Source organism: Haplochromis burtoni, unplaced genomic scaffold, assembly GCF_018398535.1.
Source record: "Haplochromis burtoni strain Fernald_Lab_line unplaced genomic scaffold, NCSU_Asbu1 Contig_109, whole genome shotgun sequence".
Taxonomy (NCBI): Eukaryota; Metazoa; Chordata; class Actinopteri; order Cichliformes; family Cichlidae; genus Haplochromis; species Haplochromis burtoni.
The window spans coordinates 704,884-724,469 of record NW_024582470.1 but is presented as its reverse complement, the minus strand read 5'-3'; the positions used below and the strand labels follow the sequence as shown (position 1 = coordinate 724,469).

The following is a 19,586-nucleotide window of genomic DNA, read 5'->3' as shown; positions in this document are numbered from 1 at the left end:
TCCTATATATCATGTTAATTAGCATAATTTTCTGCCTCGCCATCATTGCCAGTGTTTAATGTATCGTGCTGATTATCGCAACATGACAAGAAGCCCAAGGAAATAGTGTTTACAGTTCTTAATCAGGATTAAGGTTCTGATGTTTAATTAAAGATGCAAGTTAAAAATAAATTCCTCTGTTTATAAATGGAACATTCAGAACTTTAAAGACCTGAAATGACGCAGGTTTGATGAATAAGTGACAAAAGCGGTTTTTAAATAGTGGTAAATTATATTTATAGCTGTGGTAGAATTTAAGACTTTCTATTTTTATCATTATTACTATTTCTATTTTACTTCAGTCTGCACCCATGGGTTCACTGCAGTAAGGCCCGTGCTCAAAGAAATCATCTGAAAAGAAAAAGTTGGGACTTTTTCTTCTCTTTATTCTTCAAATACAGTGTCGTTGTCTCTCACACACATTCATTCAGTCTTCCCTATATCTCTTTATCCCGCTCTCAAATCTGGTTAAAAAAAAGAAGAAGAAAAAACGAGTATACCACTTCTTCTTCTTCTCCTCTCATCCATAAAATTCAGCCCTTCCTATCCTTCTGCTCTGCATTTCCTCTCACATTTTCAGGTAAAACTGTAGTTGAAGTACGGAAATATGAGCCATTCTGCTTCAGACCCCAACACAGATAAGGATCTGTGGTTCCCATGGAAACGAGGCTGCAGAGTTGGTGAATTGGCACCCGCCGGTGCTGGTCAACACTTGATATACTGATATGGAGGCTCATCAGGATTTTTCACAGCATTGTGTGCTCCTGCATAATTTGCTTGCATATGCATGCATGCTCATGATGTAACCCTCATTTGTAGCAGAATTTGTTTTGCTTTAACCGGGTATGCCTCCATATACCTACACTCAGGCGAGAAGCACTGAAGCTAATCTGCTTTTCTGATGCATCGCTATTTTAGCGTTACTGAACATTTTATTTCTGCTCACTCACATGCATTCACAGTCATGTTAGGTATTTGTCTTTAAATTAAGTTCCAATCATATTCAGACCAGGGCTTTAAGAAAATCTCAGAAAAATCCTTTTTTAAACATGTAGAAATATTTGAGTTGGCCCACCTGCCTGCTTAAAGCCACCTTTGTTTCTGTAAGACAGCCAATATGTTTTTCAGTCTAAAATACTCATGCGTGTACATGATAACCCTTCAATTTTCTACACCACCAACACATCCTACTCAGTCTTTTGTATTCCGTTAACTGAAGCTTGCTACAGGTACTAATTCCAGGATACTGACACAAGGGCATGATGGTCGGTGTAAAACCTTTAAATAGTCTTAGGCTGAGGATGATTTTTCCAAGCAGGCCTATATGCCTGCTATACACAGCTAATGTAATAAAAGTTATTTTGAGCCATTTAAAAACCAAAAAATCAAACAGCATAGATGAAACATTTAAACCTCTCCCCTTCCCTTCATATATCCCCCCTTTAAGTTTGTAGCTCAGCCCAACTGTCAGCAGCTTTTGGCATCACGCTGGTATGATGAGTTCCCTGGCTGGAGGCGGCGTCACTGGGCAGGAAAGTTTGTCACCTGTGTCTTCATAGGTCTCCTCTACCCTGTGTTTGCTCTCTGCTACCTCATCGCTCCCAAGAGTCGCTATGGCCTCTTCATCCGCAAGCCCTTCATCAAGTTCATCTGCCACACGGCGTCCTACCTGACCTTTCTGTTCCTGCTGCTCCTCGCCTCCCAGCACATTGTTATCACGGAGCAGAACAGGCAGGACAGGCAGGGCCCTCCACCGACCGCTGTGGAGTGGATGATCCTGCCCTGGGTACTGGGTGAGTACAGTGGTTTTGTACTCTGCATTAGGATGATTAAACTGTTTGATAGTGTACTGATGGTGAATGTACTGGTGAATTGCTGAAGGTAAAAAAAAGTAGAGAGCTTATTTGTGGTCAGTTAATGTCACTAAATCTTTAAATATTGGGTTTAAATTACTCTTGCTCTGACAACCATACACCTCAGCTGATGTTTCTATGGAAAAGTCAAATCCAAACTTTCCAAACTTCCAAACTTTACAATTGTTAATGGGAACAAATGATTTTTCTTTAGTTGCTGATCGACTCCAAATACTACACAAAGTAGAACTGGATCAAAGTGCTGAATGAACATTAAGCCTATAAAAAATGTTATTTTTTCATCCTGCCTCGGGCATCCCAGCAGATTTTGAGCTCAGTGACTAAGTGCTTCTTGTTGACATGCTTTTCTGCCTTCCACAATTTTTACTATTTACTTTTTAGCCATGCTACCAACATGACTTTAGGCATTGACTTTAGTCCTTCCATCACCTTTGGTCCAAAATAATCTCTTCAACAACAGCCAACAAATCCAATGGGGGTTGTATCGGAAAGGGTGTCCAGCACAAAAAAATCTGCCAAGTCAAACATGCAGAGATGCCCACTGTGGCGACCGTTTCTGAATAAGGAAGTAGCTGAAAGTAGCTTTTTGATAAACTTTTTGTAGTTCAGGCATAATGTATTATTCTTCCTGATTGTTTTTTTTCTTTTCCTGCACTGCCATGAGGTTAACTTACTTTTCTTTAGTTTTGAGTTAAATACCATGTGTCCATTGAAAGGGAGATTTTTAATCTCAGTGGGACTTCCATCCTCTATTTATCCAGATAAAATAATGACAGTCGCATCCATTGAAATATCATGAGACTGAGGGTGTCCGTCAAGTAGAATTGTGAAAATGCTTTTTTGATTTTTTAAGCTGTTCAGTACTTTGGTTTATAATCAAATACAAAATTGAATGGCATTTACCACAGCCTTAGCTCTCTTTCATCATGTGTTCGAGCCAGCCTGTAAATGTCAACATGGGAACATTGTAAACTGTGATAATGAAATTTGGTAGACATGTTTGTTTGCTAATGTACAGTAGCTCACATCTCCTCAAAGGGCATGTCAATAAAATAGCCAGCCTGAGTCAGGGGTGCTACAGTAGCTGCAGATTGAAGAGAACATAAGGAGTATTTTTATCTTTATAGTCCTCAATGTTTTAAAATAATATGCAATCATATAAAATGCTAATACTGGACACATGCTCTGTTTTTGTATAATCTAATTTCTAGGATTCATCTGGGCAGAGATCAAGCAAATGTGGGATGGAGGTTTTCAAGACTATGTTCATGACTGGTGGAACCTGATGGACTTTGTCATGAACTCTCTGTACTTGGCCACTATCTCCCTGAAGATTGTAGCCTACACTAAGGTAACCACCAGTGTTGACAATAGACTAAACAGGCTGTGACCTTTCTGTATGCTCAAGTTATCTTTTCTTTTTCTTTTTTTGCTCATCCAGTACAGCGGAAGTAAACCCAGAAACCAGTGGGAAATGTGGCACCCGACACTAGTTGCTGAAGCAGTGTTTGCCATTGCAAACATTTTCAGTTCCCTGCGCCTCATTTCACTGTTCACGGCCAACTCTCACCTGGGGCCACTGCAGATTTCTCTGGGGCGAATGTTGCTCGACATCCTGAAGTTCCTCTTCATCTACTGCCTGGTAAATGTTTGCGCACGAGCAGAACAAAGACAAGAAGTGGAACAGTAAATTATATGTGACAGAAGAAGTGAATGAAGTTACATAATTTTGCCCACACACTGCATTTCTTTTCAGGTTCTGCTCGCCTTCGCTAATGGCCTGAACCAGCTGTACTTTTACTATGACACTAAGGCTTCAGATGAGAAAGGAAAGTGTAAGGGCATCCGATGTGTGCATCAGAATAACGCTTTCTCCACGTGAGTTTGCATGAATCCTGTCTTGCTTGCTCGAGTAGTGTGAATGTGTGATCTTGTGTGTGAGAGAGAGTGTCAAAGAATCAGAGAGCTGTGCGTTCGTGTATATCGCTGTTACTTGTTACAAAATGTGGGAACTCAGTCAAATTTTCAGTTGCTAAGAAAAGCTGGTGTATTAGCAGAATCTCATTAAAACTAAGTGAAGGGTTCCTTCAGTCTTTTTTAAACCATCCTGCAACTGAATACATTTTCAACTAGCAAGGACACATTTTATTTACTGCATGTATCTGTACTGTTTAGCAAATTTGGCTTACATCGCATACGTTGTCTTGCAGATTATTTGAGACCCTGCAGTCTCTTTTCTGGTCTATCTTTGGTTTGATCAGCCTGTATGTGACCAATGTGGATGCTGACCACCAGTTCACTGAATTTGTCGGTGCCAACATGTTCGGGGCCTACAACATCATTTCATTGGTGGTCCTCCTCAACATGCTCATAGCTATGATGAACAACTCCTACCAGCACATTGCTGTGAGCACTAATCAAAAACACTGCAAACAGTCATGTAAGTGTAACAGTTCAACCAAAACATTCATTCTTATCAAATATACCTCAATCTGATTTCAGGACCATGCAGACATTGAGTGGAAATTTGCAAGGACAAAACTGTGGATGAGTTATTTTGAAGAAGGGGGTACTCTGCCAGCTCCTTTCAACATCATCCCCAGCCCCAAATCATTCTGGTACCTCATGTGCTGGATCAAGAAGCAGGTGTGGAGGACAAGCTCCAAGCGCCCTGACACCATTGGTACCCTTGGGGTAAGGCTGGTGTCAAATGTGTTTGTATGGTTTTCACATACAGAGAGAGAAAAGGGGGGTTGGTTGGTTTGAAAAATGAACATAAGGAATAATAAGCTGAAAGATTTTATTGCTGTTATCTTTTTAACTTATAACTGAGAAATTCAGTTATATTAATTCATAGTTTGTAAATAAGTTGTGGTTGGAGGTTTATGACTTTACAAAGGCCATTCAAGGTTTTATCAACTCCAAAACCAGTTGATGTGTGTTTGGATCATTGTCTGGTTGGAAGACCCAATTGTACAAGTTTCAACATTCTAGTTGCTGATTTTACGTGTAATTGTAAAATTTGGAGGTTCTCCACCTTCATTGTTCCACCCACTTTGTATAATTACCAGTACCACTAGTAGCAAAACAGCCCCAGAGCATGATGCTATCACCACGCTTTTTGCCTGGTACAGTGTTCTTAGGTTTGAAAGCCTTACCTTCACTCCTCCAGACATACTTGTACCTCTTGTGACAAGCTCAATGTTTGTTGCACCTGACCATAAAACTTTCTGGCAAAGGTGAAAGTCTTAGTTTTGGAGCAGGGACATCTTTCTTGGACCCTCTCGGTCCATGGATGTAAAATATGCTTTACTGTGGAGAGTAACTATATACAAACTAGAGATGGACCGATCCGATATTACGTATCGGTATCGGTCCGATACTGACCTAAATTACTGGATCGGATATCGGAGAAAAATAAAAAATGTAATCCGATCCATTAAATATCACGAAAGCACCTCACAAAACTTGCAACACGCCGTAACTCACCTCAGAACGTTAGCACGTCGGAGCAGTATGCATCACGTGATAGAGCGGCTGTGGCATGCGGGACCTGTCGGTGGTCTGGATAGCATTTGGAGCTTCGCTAGCAACCCGCATTTCATCTCCGACAAAGTTATCCCCGAGAGAAGTAAAGCAAGTGTGTAAGTCCATCTCTGAATTTTGTAAAGCATTCCTGCGTTAAGCTTAACGAGCGACTGCCTCTCGCTCTCCGGCTGCTACTTCAATCGATGAAACTGCTAATCGATCAGCTGATCGGCTTTTCTGTCGCGAGTCCGTCGTCTCTTGTTTGTTTTGGCCCACTTTGCACCAGAAAGAGGAAACCAGCGGCTGAACAACAGCAGCACGTTTAAGCTTGATAAGCTGTTGTTAGAATTTATTTAATATTACTTTCTACACCAGGATCTTTTTCTACGTAGCTGACGCTGGTAACTGTGCAGGGGCGGATCTAGCAAAGTTTAGCCAGGGGGGCCGATAGGGCATTAACAGGGAAAAGGGGCACAAAGACATACTTTTCTTTCTTATTCTCATTTAAAATGTCTGAGCTTTTAATATTAATATTATCTGAATCTTACACCCAAAGTTTTAATCTGATGTAAAATGTATAGAAGTCCATTATTGTATATAGTAACTGTTAAGTCTAATATACCCTAGTAAGCTATAGTACTTTTTCCTTTGGGAAGAGTACCATCTGTGCAGTCTGCAGTTTTGTTGAAGAAAGATGTTGAATCTATTTAATTATTCTTGAAAAATAATTGATTTCTGTGTATTTTTTTTCACACTGCATCAAATTAAAGGTTGATTACGTCGATTAAGCATCATGAGGTGGAGCGTGAGGGGTGGTTCCCTATTTTTTATTTATTTATTTTTGTTGTTGCTGGGAGTTGGAACCCTATTAGTTAGGTTGCTTAATATTTATGCTAAGTACTCTTTAAAATACCAGAATAGGGAGGATGGTGTAGGTTTAAGTTTATTAGATTGATCAGTATTGCTGAACTATGAAATATTTTTTTTTGCATACAGGTATAACAGAATAGCTTTAGTGTAGTTGTTGTTTTAAACTTGAGTATGAACTTATACAAAATGCAGCAAGATATTAAAAAACAGTTTTGTTGATTAAAAAACACACTATATCGGATTCATATCGGTATCGGCAGATATCCAAATTTATGATATCGGTATCGGACATAAAAAAGTGGTATCGTGCCATCTCTAATACAAACAAAGTTGTTTGAACTCATAATGTTGAAGTCTGGAGTTGTATAGGAATGGCTTCCAGAGTGCTTCCTGATATGACCAGGCATAATAGCGGTGATTGAGAGCTGAATTTCCATGACTTGAGCTGAATTTTATTTAAAAAATAATCAGGCAACTTTACTTTAAGAGAGAGTCAAGATTTGCTGCTCTGCTTTGTCTTGTATGACACTAAACGAAATAACTCAGTGAAATAAGTGTTCGTTTCTGTAGAAAGTAGAATTTTCACTTTATTGCAGCCTAATTTTAGAGGGAAACTTTTTCGTGTTTGATGGCGCAGCACTCAGGAGACACACATATCGAGCCTCACAGATAGCAGAGTTTACAGAAAAGTGTGATACTGTGAAGAAAAACAAAATATGTTTTAGGTTGTTTTTTTTTTAACTCATCTCCCACTCTTTCTCTAACCAACCTCTGGCATCTGACGTCTGTGTAGAGGCGAGCTGCAGAGAACCTGAGGATAAACCATCAGTACCAGGTAAGTGCAGTCTCTTTGAAAGCAAGCTGAAAATAATTAGTCTCTCACCACTGTCTGTGTAAGTGTGTGCGGCAGACACAAATTGGCCTCTTTAGGTTTCCAGCACTCAGTTTTCATCTGTTCATTTTCTTAATTACTTTTACAAAAGGGGGGAGGGGAGGTGGGGGTCAAAGGGTGAGAGGTGGATACACACAGGGCAGGTTCAACACAGGGCTGACACCCTGAAGCGGACGTTCCATAAAAAGCTTTTATGATGTTTCACAAAATCAGCCAAACAACTGAACTCAGTAGGATTTAAATCGCTTTTCATTGTAGAGGAGCACATTTGTCTGTTTCCTGTCTCATTCATTTGAAGTTTGTATTGAATAAAGTTTCAGATCTTTTGTGTTCAAGATTTTTTTTAAATTATTGTAGGAGGTACTGAGGAACCTGGTGAAACGTTATGTGGCTGCCATGATTCGAGATGCCAAGACAGAGGAAGGCTTGACTGAAGACAACTTCAAGGTAGTCTTCTTGAATGAATATGACATGATTATGTTTGAGAGTTATTTATCATCATGTTTGTATATTTTTCTTTTGCATTTTGGTTATATTTAATCTTTTTTTCCATTATTGTAATGCGTTGACTGTTAATGCAAATCCTTTAAGGACATGCCTGGAAGTCATCAGACAAACTAATAACAGTCATCTTCTGACAAGATAATGATGATAAGACAATATATATGTGGATGTATGAGGAGATGGTTTAAGTGCTCACTAATCCAGATTTTCATCATAGTTCAAAGGTATTTAAAAGGCATTGTGACTGTTTTCCCTAGTTTAACAGACATAACCATGATCATACAAAGATAAATAACGCATCAATTATTAGTCTAGACTACAGGCATTTAGAGACATAGTGTTGCTTTGTCTCATAACTGTTTTTGAGTCAAAGCTAGCTAGCTAACTAGCTAGCTAACTAGCTACAAAGCTAGCTAGATAGCTTTTTTAGCTAAATCAATACAGCTCAGTTTTTGCTGATACCAACAGTGGGAGCTAGTAGTTATAAATTTCACAGTCAAGCTGCTCTTTGTTTTTTAGGAGCTGAAACAAGATATCTCCAGTTTCCGTTATGAGGTGATGGGAATGATGAAGACAGGAAAGTCAGCTTTAAATGTGGCAAAGGCCAGTGGCAGCTCAGTGGAATCCAGCCTTGCGTACCCTAATTCCTCACTCAAGGTCTCTGCTTGCCCACAGAGCACCCAGATGAAAAGCAAATTTAATCGATTCAAAATCGCTACATCCATCCTCAAGCTGGGCAGTTCAACAGCTGCACCCAGGCCACCTGAAGCCTCCAATGGTCTACCTAATGGATTCATGTCCCTGGTCTCTGATGAGAGCTCTGGTGAAATGTCAAGCCAGAGGAGAAGCAACCCCAAAGATGTATCTGACTTTGGTTTGTTTCAGAAACACCAAAGGGGCAACAAAGAAGCCTCATCAAGCGCAGCAGAAAGCTCGAGGGAGATGTACTCTTTGTCAGAAGAAGCAGGGGAGTGTGGGGACTCAGACTTAGAGGAACATATCGCTGGAGAAAAGAGTGAGAGGAAACTCCTGGAAACAAAAAAGAAGGAAGAAGTCGAGGAAATTAAGGAGGAGTCGAACAGCAAAAAATGCTTGGACCAGTGTGAAGAAAGAGAAACCGAGGAAAGAGACAAGGATTTAACCTGTACTGACTCAGTAGCTGATGAATGTATGTCTGGCTCATACAAAGACGATGCCTAAGATGTGATGTGATGCGATCAGAACTACAGGCCCAGTAATGCTGGATTGAAGACAGAGAGACTGACAATCAACGTGAGCCTCGAGTGAGAATTGTGAACATGAGTCGAACTTTTCCAGTTATTACTAAACTTATGATCAGCTTTGATCTTTGGAGACTCAGGGAGGCCTTTGGTTTAACTGTTTTAAACGCTGTTATATTAGCAGTGGAAATGCAGCAACATTGTTCGAAGCTCCGTGTAAGCATTACGAGGAATGACATTTAAGGATTACTATATTTCGTTTTATGACCCCAGAGGTGATTGGACAATAATGATTTCCTGAAAGAAAAAAGCTTTTTCTCCCAGCTGATATGTGCATTTCAGTTCAAATTGTCCTGTTGGTTACCATATAACCGTCTCTCTCTACCTCTTTTTTTCCCCCCTCTACCCATGAACATTTAACTCTCCCCACCAGTATCTTATTAGAGCAATAGATGTGTTCTGTTTTAGACGTGACTTTCTGCCTTACTCTGTCTGTTTCTGCACTTTACACACTTTAAAATGGCATACAGTTTTTTCAAAGATCGCTCAAACTCTGATCATTGCAACAGCAATTCTGTCAAAGTTTTCTATGCAAGAACTGTGGATCATGATTCTCATCACACTGATTAGGCCGACTGTAAATTCAGCGCTGACAGTTCATCCCAAGTATTTTCTGTAAAGTAGGGCGTGGCCAAACGATCTGAGATATACATTATGAACACAGCCGATAAATTATTTAAAGCAACGTATTATTCAAGTTTTGTCACTCAAGAATAAACTCATTATTTTGAACAGATCTGCTGTTTTTAACTGTTAGTTTAAGATGTCATGTTAGTTCGAATGAATGGCATTATAGAAACTGAAACATAAATCAAGAATAAATATAGAAATACACTCTTAATTTCCTGTCTCCTCTTTTGTTCATTGCAAATCCCAGACAGGCATAAACACAGTAACTGATACTGTCAAAAGTTAACTGTATATCTTCATAGTAGATCATGAGGTAATGCTGAAACAAATGCATATATATAAAAATAATGAAATGGTTAATAGTTGCTATGCAAACTGATATTTTTTTAATTGGGTCACACAATACCTTTCTATTTAAAGGAGTCAGACAAGCATCACCAAATGGTCTATTTTACTCTTGAGGCTCATAACAGAGCAGCTAGATTACTCACTAGAGATGTGGAATTATAGTACTCTGTAAAATCATTTCTCTATGCTTTCGAGGAGCCTGACTTTCTGGTATATTTTACTGATTTGGAACAGTGGTTCTCCAGGTTTTCTTGAGGTCTTTTAAAGTTTGTCTTTGTTTCTTTTGTTTAATGACTGCTTTTTCACTAGTTTTCAGGCCTTGTGCTTGATTATTTTCAGAAGAATGTCTTTTCTTCGTTAAGCCGCTTTACCCTGAGCTTTCAGTGTTCAATCAAGCTTAAAAAATGCACCAACCTCAAGGCATGAATCAGTGTTGTGTCTACAGATAACAAACATTGTAGCTCAGAACCAATTTTGTGTCGTGTCTTTAGGCTTTGTTACTTTGTTACTAGCAGCCTGGCTTTTTTTTTTTTTAAATTAATTAATTTTTTTTAAACACATAATTTTTGTCATTTTTTGTGGATTTTCTGTATTTTTGACAAATGACAAAGATAATATAGTTTGGCAGCCACGAAGTAGTATTTTTGTGACTTTCAAAGAGCTAGTAGCCAAAAAATGGGCATATCATGTATCTCCTTACTATCTACATTCAGATGAACACTATCTGAAAATCAGTTCCTTAAATGGATGTGGGCCTTCAGCTCACCATATACTGTTTGCAGAGTAGAGGTGGGTTTCAAGTAGTGCTTTGTCATACCATCAGTGATAATACTAGTATAAATTCATATAAAACTATTGTGATATGACTGGTATTAGCAATACCATGCCTTTTCTCTGTAAGGGTGAGGACATTGATCCAAATATCATTAGTATCAATACCAATGCTGGTATTTGTATCGGATCAGTACTAGCATGATAGGATTGATATGTTATTTCTATCCTCTAAGTTCAGTATCTAATCCACTCTGTTAAATTGATTGTGTGTTTTTTTGTAAATGAAAAAAATATACTTCAAACGTACACTACTTTTTGTGTTGGCTGTCACGTCTGTGTTATAGCCTATAGCACATTTGAACTACAGAAGAGGCACCTTAAGAGAATAATAATGGATTGGATTTATATAGCGCTTTTCAAGACATCCAAAGCGCTTTACAATGCCACTATTCATTCACTCTCACATTCACACACTGATGGAGGCAAGCTACAGTTGTAGCCACAGCTGCCCTGGGGCAGACTGACAGAAGCGAGGCTGCCATATTGCACCATCGGCCCCTCTGCCAGTAGGGTAAAGTGTCTTGCCCAAGGACACAACAACCAGGACAGAGAGCCCGGGGATCAAACCGGCGACCTTCCGGTTACAGATGCGCTTCCCAACCCCCTGAGCCACGGTCACCCTGTAGGGGCGCATTAGAGACACACATTTACATTACAGGTTTTCAAAAAAACCCAACAACCTAGTTTCAAAATACATGAAAAGCTCTAAAGAGGGTGATTTGCTGTGTAAACTCATTATTTTGGAAAACAAAAATCACAGTGATTTAATGGCCATTAAAATGTCTTCAGAAATTCCAAATTTGTGATGATTCATCTCAGAAGAACAAAGAAGTTGAAAGTATTGATATCAGTACTACTGGGCCTCTTTTTATTTGGTTGTGATATCAATATCAAATTTGAAGTGGTTCCCTGGCACACACAAAAACAAGACAACTTTAGGTATTGTTAAACTAAAGTGCTAAACTGTTAAGTTATAGTCTTACTTAAAGTTTCCAAGTGAAACACTACCTAAGATGTTTTTGTGCTTATTTCCGCTGAAATAATTTTCAAAGCTGGTAGCACCTCGGCAGTACATTGCCAGCTAAGCCTGTAGTAGTAGTAATAGTAGTTATTCTTAATGTGATTAAGTTTATGAAGTTTATCACCCTGTCAACAGCGTGAACAGACCAAACACTACTGCTGTATTGACATGTACTGGTGGTTAAAACACGTGACTTCCTGGAACAGATGTCACATAAGGTGAGCTAAAGTACTGTACAGAACTCCTTTCATGTTTTTCTCTTTTTGCCTCAGCAACAGTTGTCGTGAAATGTCATTTCCATTAGTTCACAATCAGTTTCCCAAAACCACACACTGCAAGGGCTAATTTGGCAACATTTTTGCTCCACTTTAACATCTCTTCTGCTCCTAAGAACATCATGAGTGTGAACATGTATTACAGTGATTATACACTTGTACAAAAAGTGGAGAAATGGGGTTTAAGCACTGTAATTAATAGAAAACCTGTGCTCTACACAATGTAACAGTAACTATAGTATGCACTGTCTGCATCATAAAAACACAGTTCAAAACTTTTACAATTTCTGTAAAACTATGAAATTATTTAAAATTTCATCAGCTGCCGCATATGTTTCCCCACAGACTGGATATTTTTTGTTTTCTCTGAACTTTCTGTTGCTTTCCTATTTGTGCTGCTTGGCCTCTAATTTCTAATTTCAGTGAACAAGTGACCGAGCAAGTGAAAAGGAAATGAAATATTCAGCAGCTGATGAAATTTTGCTCCATGTGGGATCAAAAGGCTGTACTGAAATGCTCCTGGGCTTATGATAGATCTTCCAACTTGATTGAACCAAGCTGTCACAGACACAGAAACACATGAATAGATATCTCCTAACATTGCATATTTAAATGACTCACAATTACCTGTTTTAACTGCTGAAGTCTTATACAGTAGGATACTCGTGGTTAAGAGCACTGATGTGACTTTTAAATATGACCTAAATAACCTGAAAAGTCTTTTACATTTAAAATTGAGTGTGATTTGTTTTCTCAAGGAAATAATTGATAAAGAATTAATAAATAGTAACATTTTGACCATTTTATTTAATTATAAGAAAAAACTATATATATAATAGGAGCAATTTACCTAACCCACAAAAAAAAAAAACATATGTTCAAGGATCTAGCAACCTAAGGACCAAACTGCAAAGCTTGCCAGTGGTTATAAATGTTCGCACACTCAGGGTTCTGTTAGATTTATTAGAGTAAAGGCTGTGCTGGCTCCTTGGAAATTGTGGCCCGCTCTTCAACACTCAAAGTCTAACATTTACTACCTAGTCAAAACTTACTAATAAAAATGTATGATGTTGTGTAAGGTTTTATGTAAGTCCCTGTCCTTACATATGACTGTACTGACAAATAATTCCCAGTAGGGGGAGACGTCATACATAGCACAAATTTCCTGCTGTGATTCCTGAAGAAGGTAGAGTGACAAATCCAAGCGCTATACTTACTGAAGTATAAGAACTGCTATAGATACACATGAGCTTCATTTATCGATTTTAGAGGATAACCTGTTAATATTAAAATACAGTTACAATTACAGCAAAATTTCAAAAACAGCGGACTCAAAGACAGAAAGATGTTTCCAAAGTCAGGAGACTCTTGGAGACTGTTCATCTGTCATTCATGGAAAGACAGAGGTTGTGTGAGTTCATAAGAGCGAGTACATATTTGCAGTTTCAGAGCAAAGCTGTCTTAACCTTTGTTTTTAAAACATAGTTCTCGTCCCAATCCCTAACCCCCTAACCCCTAACCTTAACCCCCTCTCTTACTTTACTATATTTACTGTAAAAGAATAAAACACGCACTCTTGGCGTATCCGTTTTCAAACAACAGCAATGAAAGAAATGGCTCTTGGTCCAATAAATCAGCCTTGTCTGAGTTGTCTCGACCTGCATGTGTAAAGTGTGACGCACACCTGTCGAAAAGTCAAGACTGTACACGAGGATGTCCGGAAAGCCTGTATTCATGATTAATTTATTCTTTGAAGCTGTATCAGATCTGGCTTCAATGGGGAGACAGAGACAGCTGAAGGGAAAAAGTTGAGCTGATAACGATGAACATGACAGCAGGGAGGATGATGGGAGAAGAGGAGCGCAAAAGGGAGTTCACGGGACGTTGATGGAAACGATGAATCAATGTGATAAAAGTTAAAGGGGAGAACAGTGGGGTCCCAGGGGAGGTGTGATAAAAATACAGTCAGGTTTCCTTCAAGGGTGTCAAGTAAAATACCAGACTGTGCAGATTCACCACAGTAGGTCTTCATGCATGATTTACACCTCTATTTTATAGCATTTTATATCAATTTTATTTACATTTTGTTGCCAGAAGTCTCATGAAGAGAGATCAGAGGTATGCTTAGAGCCCGTGTTTAGGTGTTATTGTCAAGCTAGTGTTTGGATCTGTATCTTAAAATCTGCTTTTCTTTATGCATCTTTATTGGCATCTTTTTTGATTGCAGTGCAAATTCTGTGGGTGTTAGCCTCAGAAAAAAATGAATCCTCTAATATTTTACATACAATGAACAAATCATCACTGGTTTGCATACTTTAAACACAATTCACAGTTTGGAGACAGGCGGGCACTGCAGCTTGTAAAGCAACGTAAAGTTTGAAGTACAGGGTGCCCTTGGTGCTCTGGGATGTGACGGTGGTCTGCAAATTCATGCAAAATTCATACGAACATGAGGGAGGAGGAGAGTTAGTGGTGGAGGAAGGATTTCGACTGAATAGAAGGGTGTATGCGGGTGGGAGAAGGATATAATGGTATGGAACAGACAGTGAAGAACTAAAAAGGGAGTGGGTGTGTTAGAGAAGCTTGTTCATATAAAAGCTCCCTCTCTCATTTGTGATCCCACATATCCCGTGTGTTTCTGTGGACTCCTGCTTGTGTGTGCGTGTGTGTGTGTATGTGTGCACTTGAAAGACAAGAGCAGTGTGTGTTTGAGCCCTTGCAGCACTGAGGACTGATAACTTCACAGGATGCATCGGCTTCTGGTGGTGACCTTAGTGTTGGTGGCCTTCTGCAGTCTGGAGACCACAGCTTTTTCAGCTTATGACAAGATAGTCACCCATAGCCGCATACGGGCCAGGGATCAAGGGTAGGTAGACTTTCCTATTACCTTGTTTGCAGGTGCAAGAACATAAATTGTATGATCTGGCAATAAACAGTAGCATTTGTAAAAGGTTAGACTATGTCAATTTTTAATATGGTTTTAAATCTTACTGAGCACTACAGTTTCATGAACAGATCAGTCATATTGATGAAAAATAGGAAATTCCGTTTGATCATCAACATATTTAACATGCAAAGATCAACAACTGAAGTCCAGAGAAATCCAAATACTGTAAGAAATAACCCTTTCTAAAAAAGTTTTAGTGTATTTCTTATTGAAATATTCCAAATATTATTAATTGTGTATTTATTAATTATGTAATTAATGTAATTTAAAATTCACATGTAAATCGAATAAGATAAAGAAGATGACTCTTCTTTAAAATCATATTTTGGATTAAGACTGATGCCAAAATGATCCAAATAATTAGTTCCGCCTCTTGGGTGGTTTTGACCTTACTGTAAGTACAGTAGACTTGCGGCGCACATTACTGTAGCAGATACTGTACATTAGTGCTTTGTCTGCTTGATTAATAAAGCACCATTATTACTTGCTGAAATAAATGTCTGCTAACTTGAAAAAAAAACCACAAAGCAGACAAAAAATGCACATGCATCAAATTTTGGTTTTGCGTAATACACCGTATGGACAAAAGTACTGGACCACACCCCTTTATCTTTAAATTCACGTGTTTGGGGTATAAAATCTAGCAGCTACTCACACAGCCTGTCCTTACAAACATTTGTGAATGGGAAAGGTTGTTGTTAAGAGCTCACTGAATCCAAGTATGGTACTGTGTTAAGACGACAGCATTGCAACAAGTCAGCTCATGAAGTTTCTTCCATCCTAGAAATACCACAATGAACTGTAAGTGGTATATTTGTAAAGTGGAAGCAATTAGGAACCACATCAACTCAGCCATGAAGTAGCAGAGTTGATGTGATTCCTGTCCTGCAGCTCTTAGTGTTTAAAAGCTACCAAAACTCTGATGACTGCACAGCTCTAAACCTCCTCTGACATTAACATCAGCACAGAAAGTGTGCGCAAGGAGCTTCATGCTTATCAGTTTCCATGAGTGAGCAGCTCCTGTACTCTCATTTGCCGGTGACCCAGTACTTTTGTCCATATAATGTCTTATTAACATAAATATTGCATATTGACATGTGTAAATCGCTTTTTTCGGCCATGCATTCTTTTCCATTTCATACATACACACTAGGGGTGGGTTTTTATAATCAATTCATCGATTAAAATCGATTCTGGCTTGGATAACGTAAAATCGATTCATTAAAATCCTGAATCGATTTTTTTAATATAAATTTATTTTGCCCGAAATGCCAGAATCTCTGGTGAAATCTCACAAAATTTCAGGAACCACCAAACAGTTAAGACAGTAAATGAGAGCAGGAACACGGATTCTGCACATAGACTTAAACACACAGCGCGACCCGCGGATCAGAATCAGTTAGATGTCGCCTTTCTCACGGTCGGAGCTGAAAGCCGACAGCTCGCTGATTCTGATCTGTCGGCGGGTCCGCGCTTTGTGTTTACGCCGTTTATGCGCTGATTCTAAAGCTGTTAGTTTGATGTCTCTCCAAACAATATTGACCGAACCAGCAGCAAAAGAAGATCCAAACTATGCTTCACATAAACATCATCATGAATTCACTCTGACTTTTACTGTTTTGCTTCCACCGAGATGCACAGCTCTCACTCTCTCTCTCTCTCTGTACTTCAAGAACAGTTTCCCTTTCTTCATTATTCGCTTGCTTGTTATGCACAAGTCTACTGTTGTTTACAGCGCTGTCAGCCGCTGTTTTTTTCCCTTTTACATTCTTCAGAAAAGAAAACGTCATTTCTGCTGTTCAATATTGAACAAATTTAAACTTTTTAAAATTATACAAAATGCAAAACGCTTAGCCATGTCTCTAATAAAACCGCTGTAACTTCAGAGGTAATGTTCATATGTTGATTAATGGTTTTCTTTCGTTTTTGATGTACTGCAGAATATTTTTATAAAATCCCAGGCCAGGAAAATCCCCTTCATGTTTTTCTGTGTTTTATCTTCAGCTACTTTGACACAAAGGCCCATGCTGTGACGCTTACACCTGTGATAAAGTCTTGCGTGTGTCAGCTTCCTTTTTATTGATACAAAAATATGTAAATGTACTGATCTGAATTATAATATTTCTGACTGTCAAAATTTCCCAGATTTAAATCGAATCAAATCGAATTAAATCGAATCATGGATCGAATCGATTCGGGACCTTGTGAATCGGAATTGAATCGATTCTAGAAATCAGTGACGATACCCAGCCCTAATACACACCTCCCCACATCTTCTCATGGTCTTTTTCGTCAACTTGTCTATCCTTGTCGCCTTCCTTCCCCCTGCTACACTCGTTCAGTTCCATATCCTGACCTTCCTGATCCTGTTCCTTACGTTCTTTTGTTACTCCCACCTCACCCTCTCCTCCCTCTCCTCTCTTACAGACCCAATGTGTGTGCTTTGCAGCAAGTCACAGGGACCAAGAAGAAGTACTTCAGCACATGCAGGAATTGGTACAAACGCAGCATCTGTGGCAAGAATACGTAAGTGTTTACTGAAAGACCGAATGGATCTAATTAGCGCATCTTTTTATCATTATTTGCACTGAATTAGACTGGTCTGATCAAAAGTGCAAACCACACCCAGCTTCATCACCCATCTATCAGCAGAAGCCCAATATGTTTGACCAAACCCTTTCTGCACCCTCAGACTTGTACCTCAGTTTATCTGAACTTATAACATCTCGCTTTCTCCTCTTAACCTTCGCTTTAAAATGAAGTTGCATGGTTCAAACCAGTAATGTCTTTGTGCATTTATGAAAATAATAAGAAACCAAACTTTAAATAGCCTGTATTTGTATAGCGCTTTACTAGTCCCTAAGGACCCCAAAGCGCTTTACATATCCAGTCATCCACCCATTCACAGACTGGTGATGGCAAGCTACATTGTAGCCACAGCCACCCTGGGGCGCACTGACAGAGGCGAGGCTGCCAGACACTGGCGCCACCGGGCCCTCTGACCACCACCAGTAGGCAACGGGTGAAGTGTCTTGCCCAAGGACACAACGACCGAGACTGCCCAAGCCGGGGCACGAACCGGCAACCTTCCGATTACAAGGCGAACTCCCAACTCTTGAGCCCCGTCTTTAGGGTGCTTGTGGTGGATTTATTTATTTAGGTTATTTCCTGCAAAATAATTTCATAAAATATTACATGAAACGCACCTAAAGGAGTGTAAGGCTTAGTTGGAGCTGTTCTGGTATACTTAAGTGCAGAAGCAGCAGAAAATAACATACACACTTAGTCTCTGTCGTTAGCCCACATCCACACACAAGAACACACATGTAGACTTACACCCGTCTGTTTTCAGTCATGCAGTCAACTGGAGCACCTGTTGCGGTATCGATAAGGCTGAAAATGGGGTGTGAGCTCAGGGGTGAGTCATTTTCTCCCAAAACAGTACAGCAGTAGACATGAAAACAACCAGGAATTACTGGTCAAAACATGTGACAGTAGATTACGAGAAGCTAGTAGGGGTTTCTAGGATAAGAAACACAATTGCTTGGCCTCATCATTACATCACTACCAAGTCCCATTAGGCTATTTACAAATTATTTTTGTCAGATCTTTATGTAATGTGAATATGGCATATTTAAAATGTTTAAATTAAACAATTTCTAAAATAGGATTTGGTTAGCCGAAAAAATAAATTTCAATGCATTTAACTTTTTTCTGGTTTATAACTTAATTTGTTAGTTCATGCAAAAGGTTTGTAGTGTTACAAACAGCAAAATCTACATCAAAGATAAGTACGTTTTTCCCACAGAAAGCACTTTGCTAAACAGCTGGAAGTGTTCAGTATATTCTCCTCTTATCTGTCTCACTTTGCAGTGCACCACTGGTGATAGATTGGATCACCCAGAGAGATACCCTGTTTTGCTTTGGTTAGTTGTTTTGTTCTTTTCCAGCGCTAGTGGGTCAGTCACACACTTTCACGTTTAATCTTTTTCAAATGGTTTTGTTGCTGTTGAGCATCCTGAACATATTTCCAAAACTAAACTTTGATCTTACACCGCGGGTTAAAAGCATGTGTAGTTTCAGATCACTATACCAACCTAAAAGTATTAACTATTAACCTAACATAGTTTGGGAATTGCTCATGTTTCTCTTGATATAATGGTACCATAGGATCTTTTGAGGATTTCATTTGAATTGAGCTGTTGGATGAAAGAAACGGTTTTTCTGTTAAAGAAAACTATTTGCAGGAAGCACAGGATGTGTGATTAAAATTAAGTGGACTTTATAACAAACCACTGTAAAAGTCAGATTCTTAAAGATGTATTTAGAGGAAGTCCACACCCATCTATACAAAAAAAGCTCTTCTACACAATATTAAGACCAGACGGATGAGGATGGAACAGAGACTGTTCATTAGTGATTACAGCGGATTTAAAAAAACACTCCAATGTCTTTATCTGGTGCCAGAAAACCCCACCTAAAGCCTTTGTATGAGTACAGTGTGTGTGTGTGTGTGTGTGTGTGTGTGTGTGTGTGTGTGTGTG

General features: G+C 39.1%; 2 protein-coding genes across 3 annotated transcripts in view; both read left to right on the top strand.

Moving 5' to 3' along the window:
- The window catches only part of LOC102311073 (short transient receptor potential channel 4), a 31,989-nt gene extending 20,939 nt beyond the window's left edge, over positions 1-11,050 (top strand). For both annotated transcript variants that reach the window (XM_042223348.1, XM_005928075.3), the window contains 9 exons: positions 1,487-1,832; positions 3,125-3,264; positions 3,355-3,555; positions 3,670-3,791; positions 4,124-4,319; positions 4,416-4,607; positions 7,105-7,146; positions 7,561-7,650; positions 8,227-11,050. In XM_042223348.1, coding sequence (XP_042079282.1) covers positions 1,487-1,832; positions 3,125-3,264; positions 3,355-3,555; positions 3,670-3,791; positions 4,124-4,319; positions 4,416-4,607; positions 7,105-7,146; positions 7,561-7,650; positions 8,227-8,907 — 2,010 coding nt within the window. In that variant the 3' untranslated portion in view covers positions 8,908-11,050. The remainder of the gene's footprint in view (positions 1-1,486; positions 1,833-3,124; positions 3,265-3,354; positions 3,556-3,669; positions 3,792-4,123; positions 4,320-4,415; positions 4,608-7,104; positions 7,147-7,560; positions 7,651-8,226) is intronic.
- A 3,583-nt stretch (positions 11,051-14,633) lies between these two features.
- Positions 14,634-19,586, top strand: part of postna (periostin, osteoblast specific factor a) — an 18,466-nt gene continuing 13,513 nt past the window's right edge. Inside the window, 2 exon segments of the mRNA XM_042223347.1 lie at positions 14,634-14,961; positions 17,470-17,568. Of these exon segments, the coding sequence (XP_042079281.1) occupies positions 14,843-14,961; positions 17,470-17,568 (218 nt within the window). The 5' untranslated portion in view covers positions 14,634-14,842.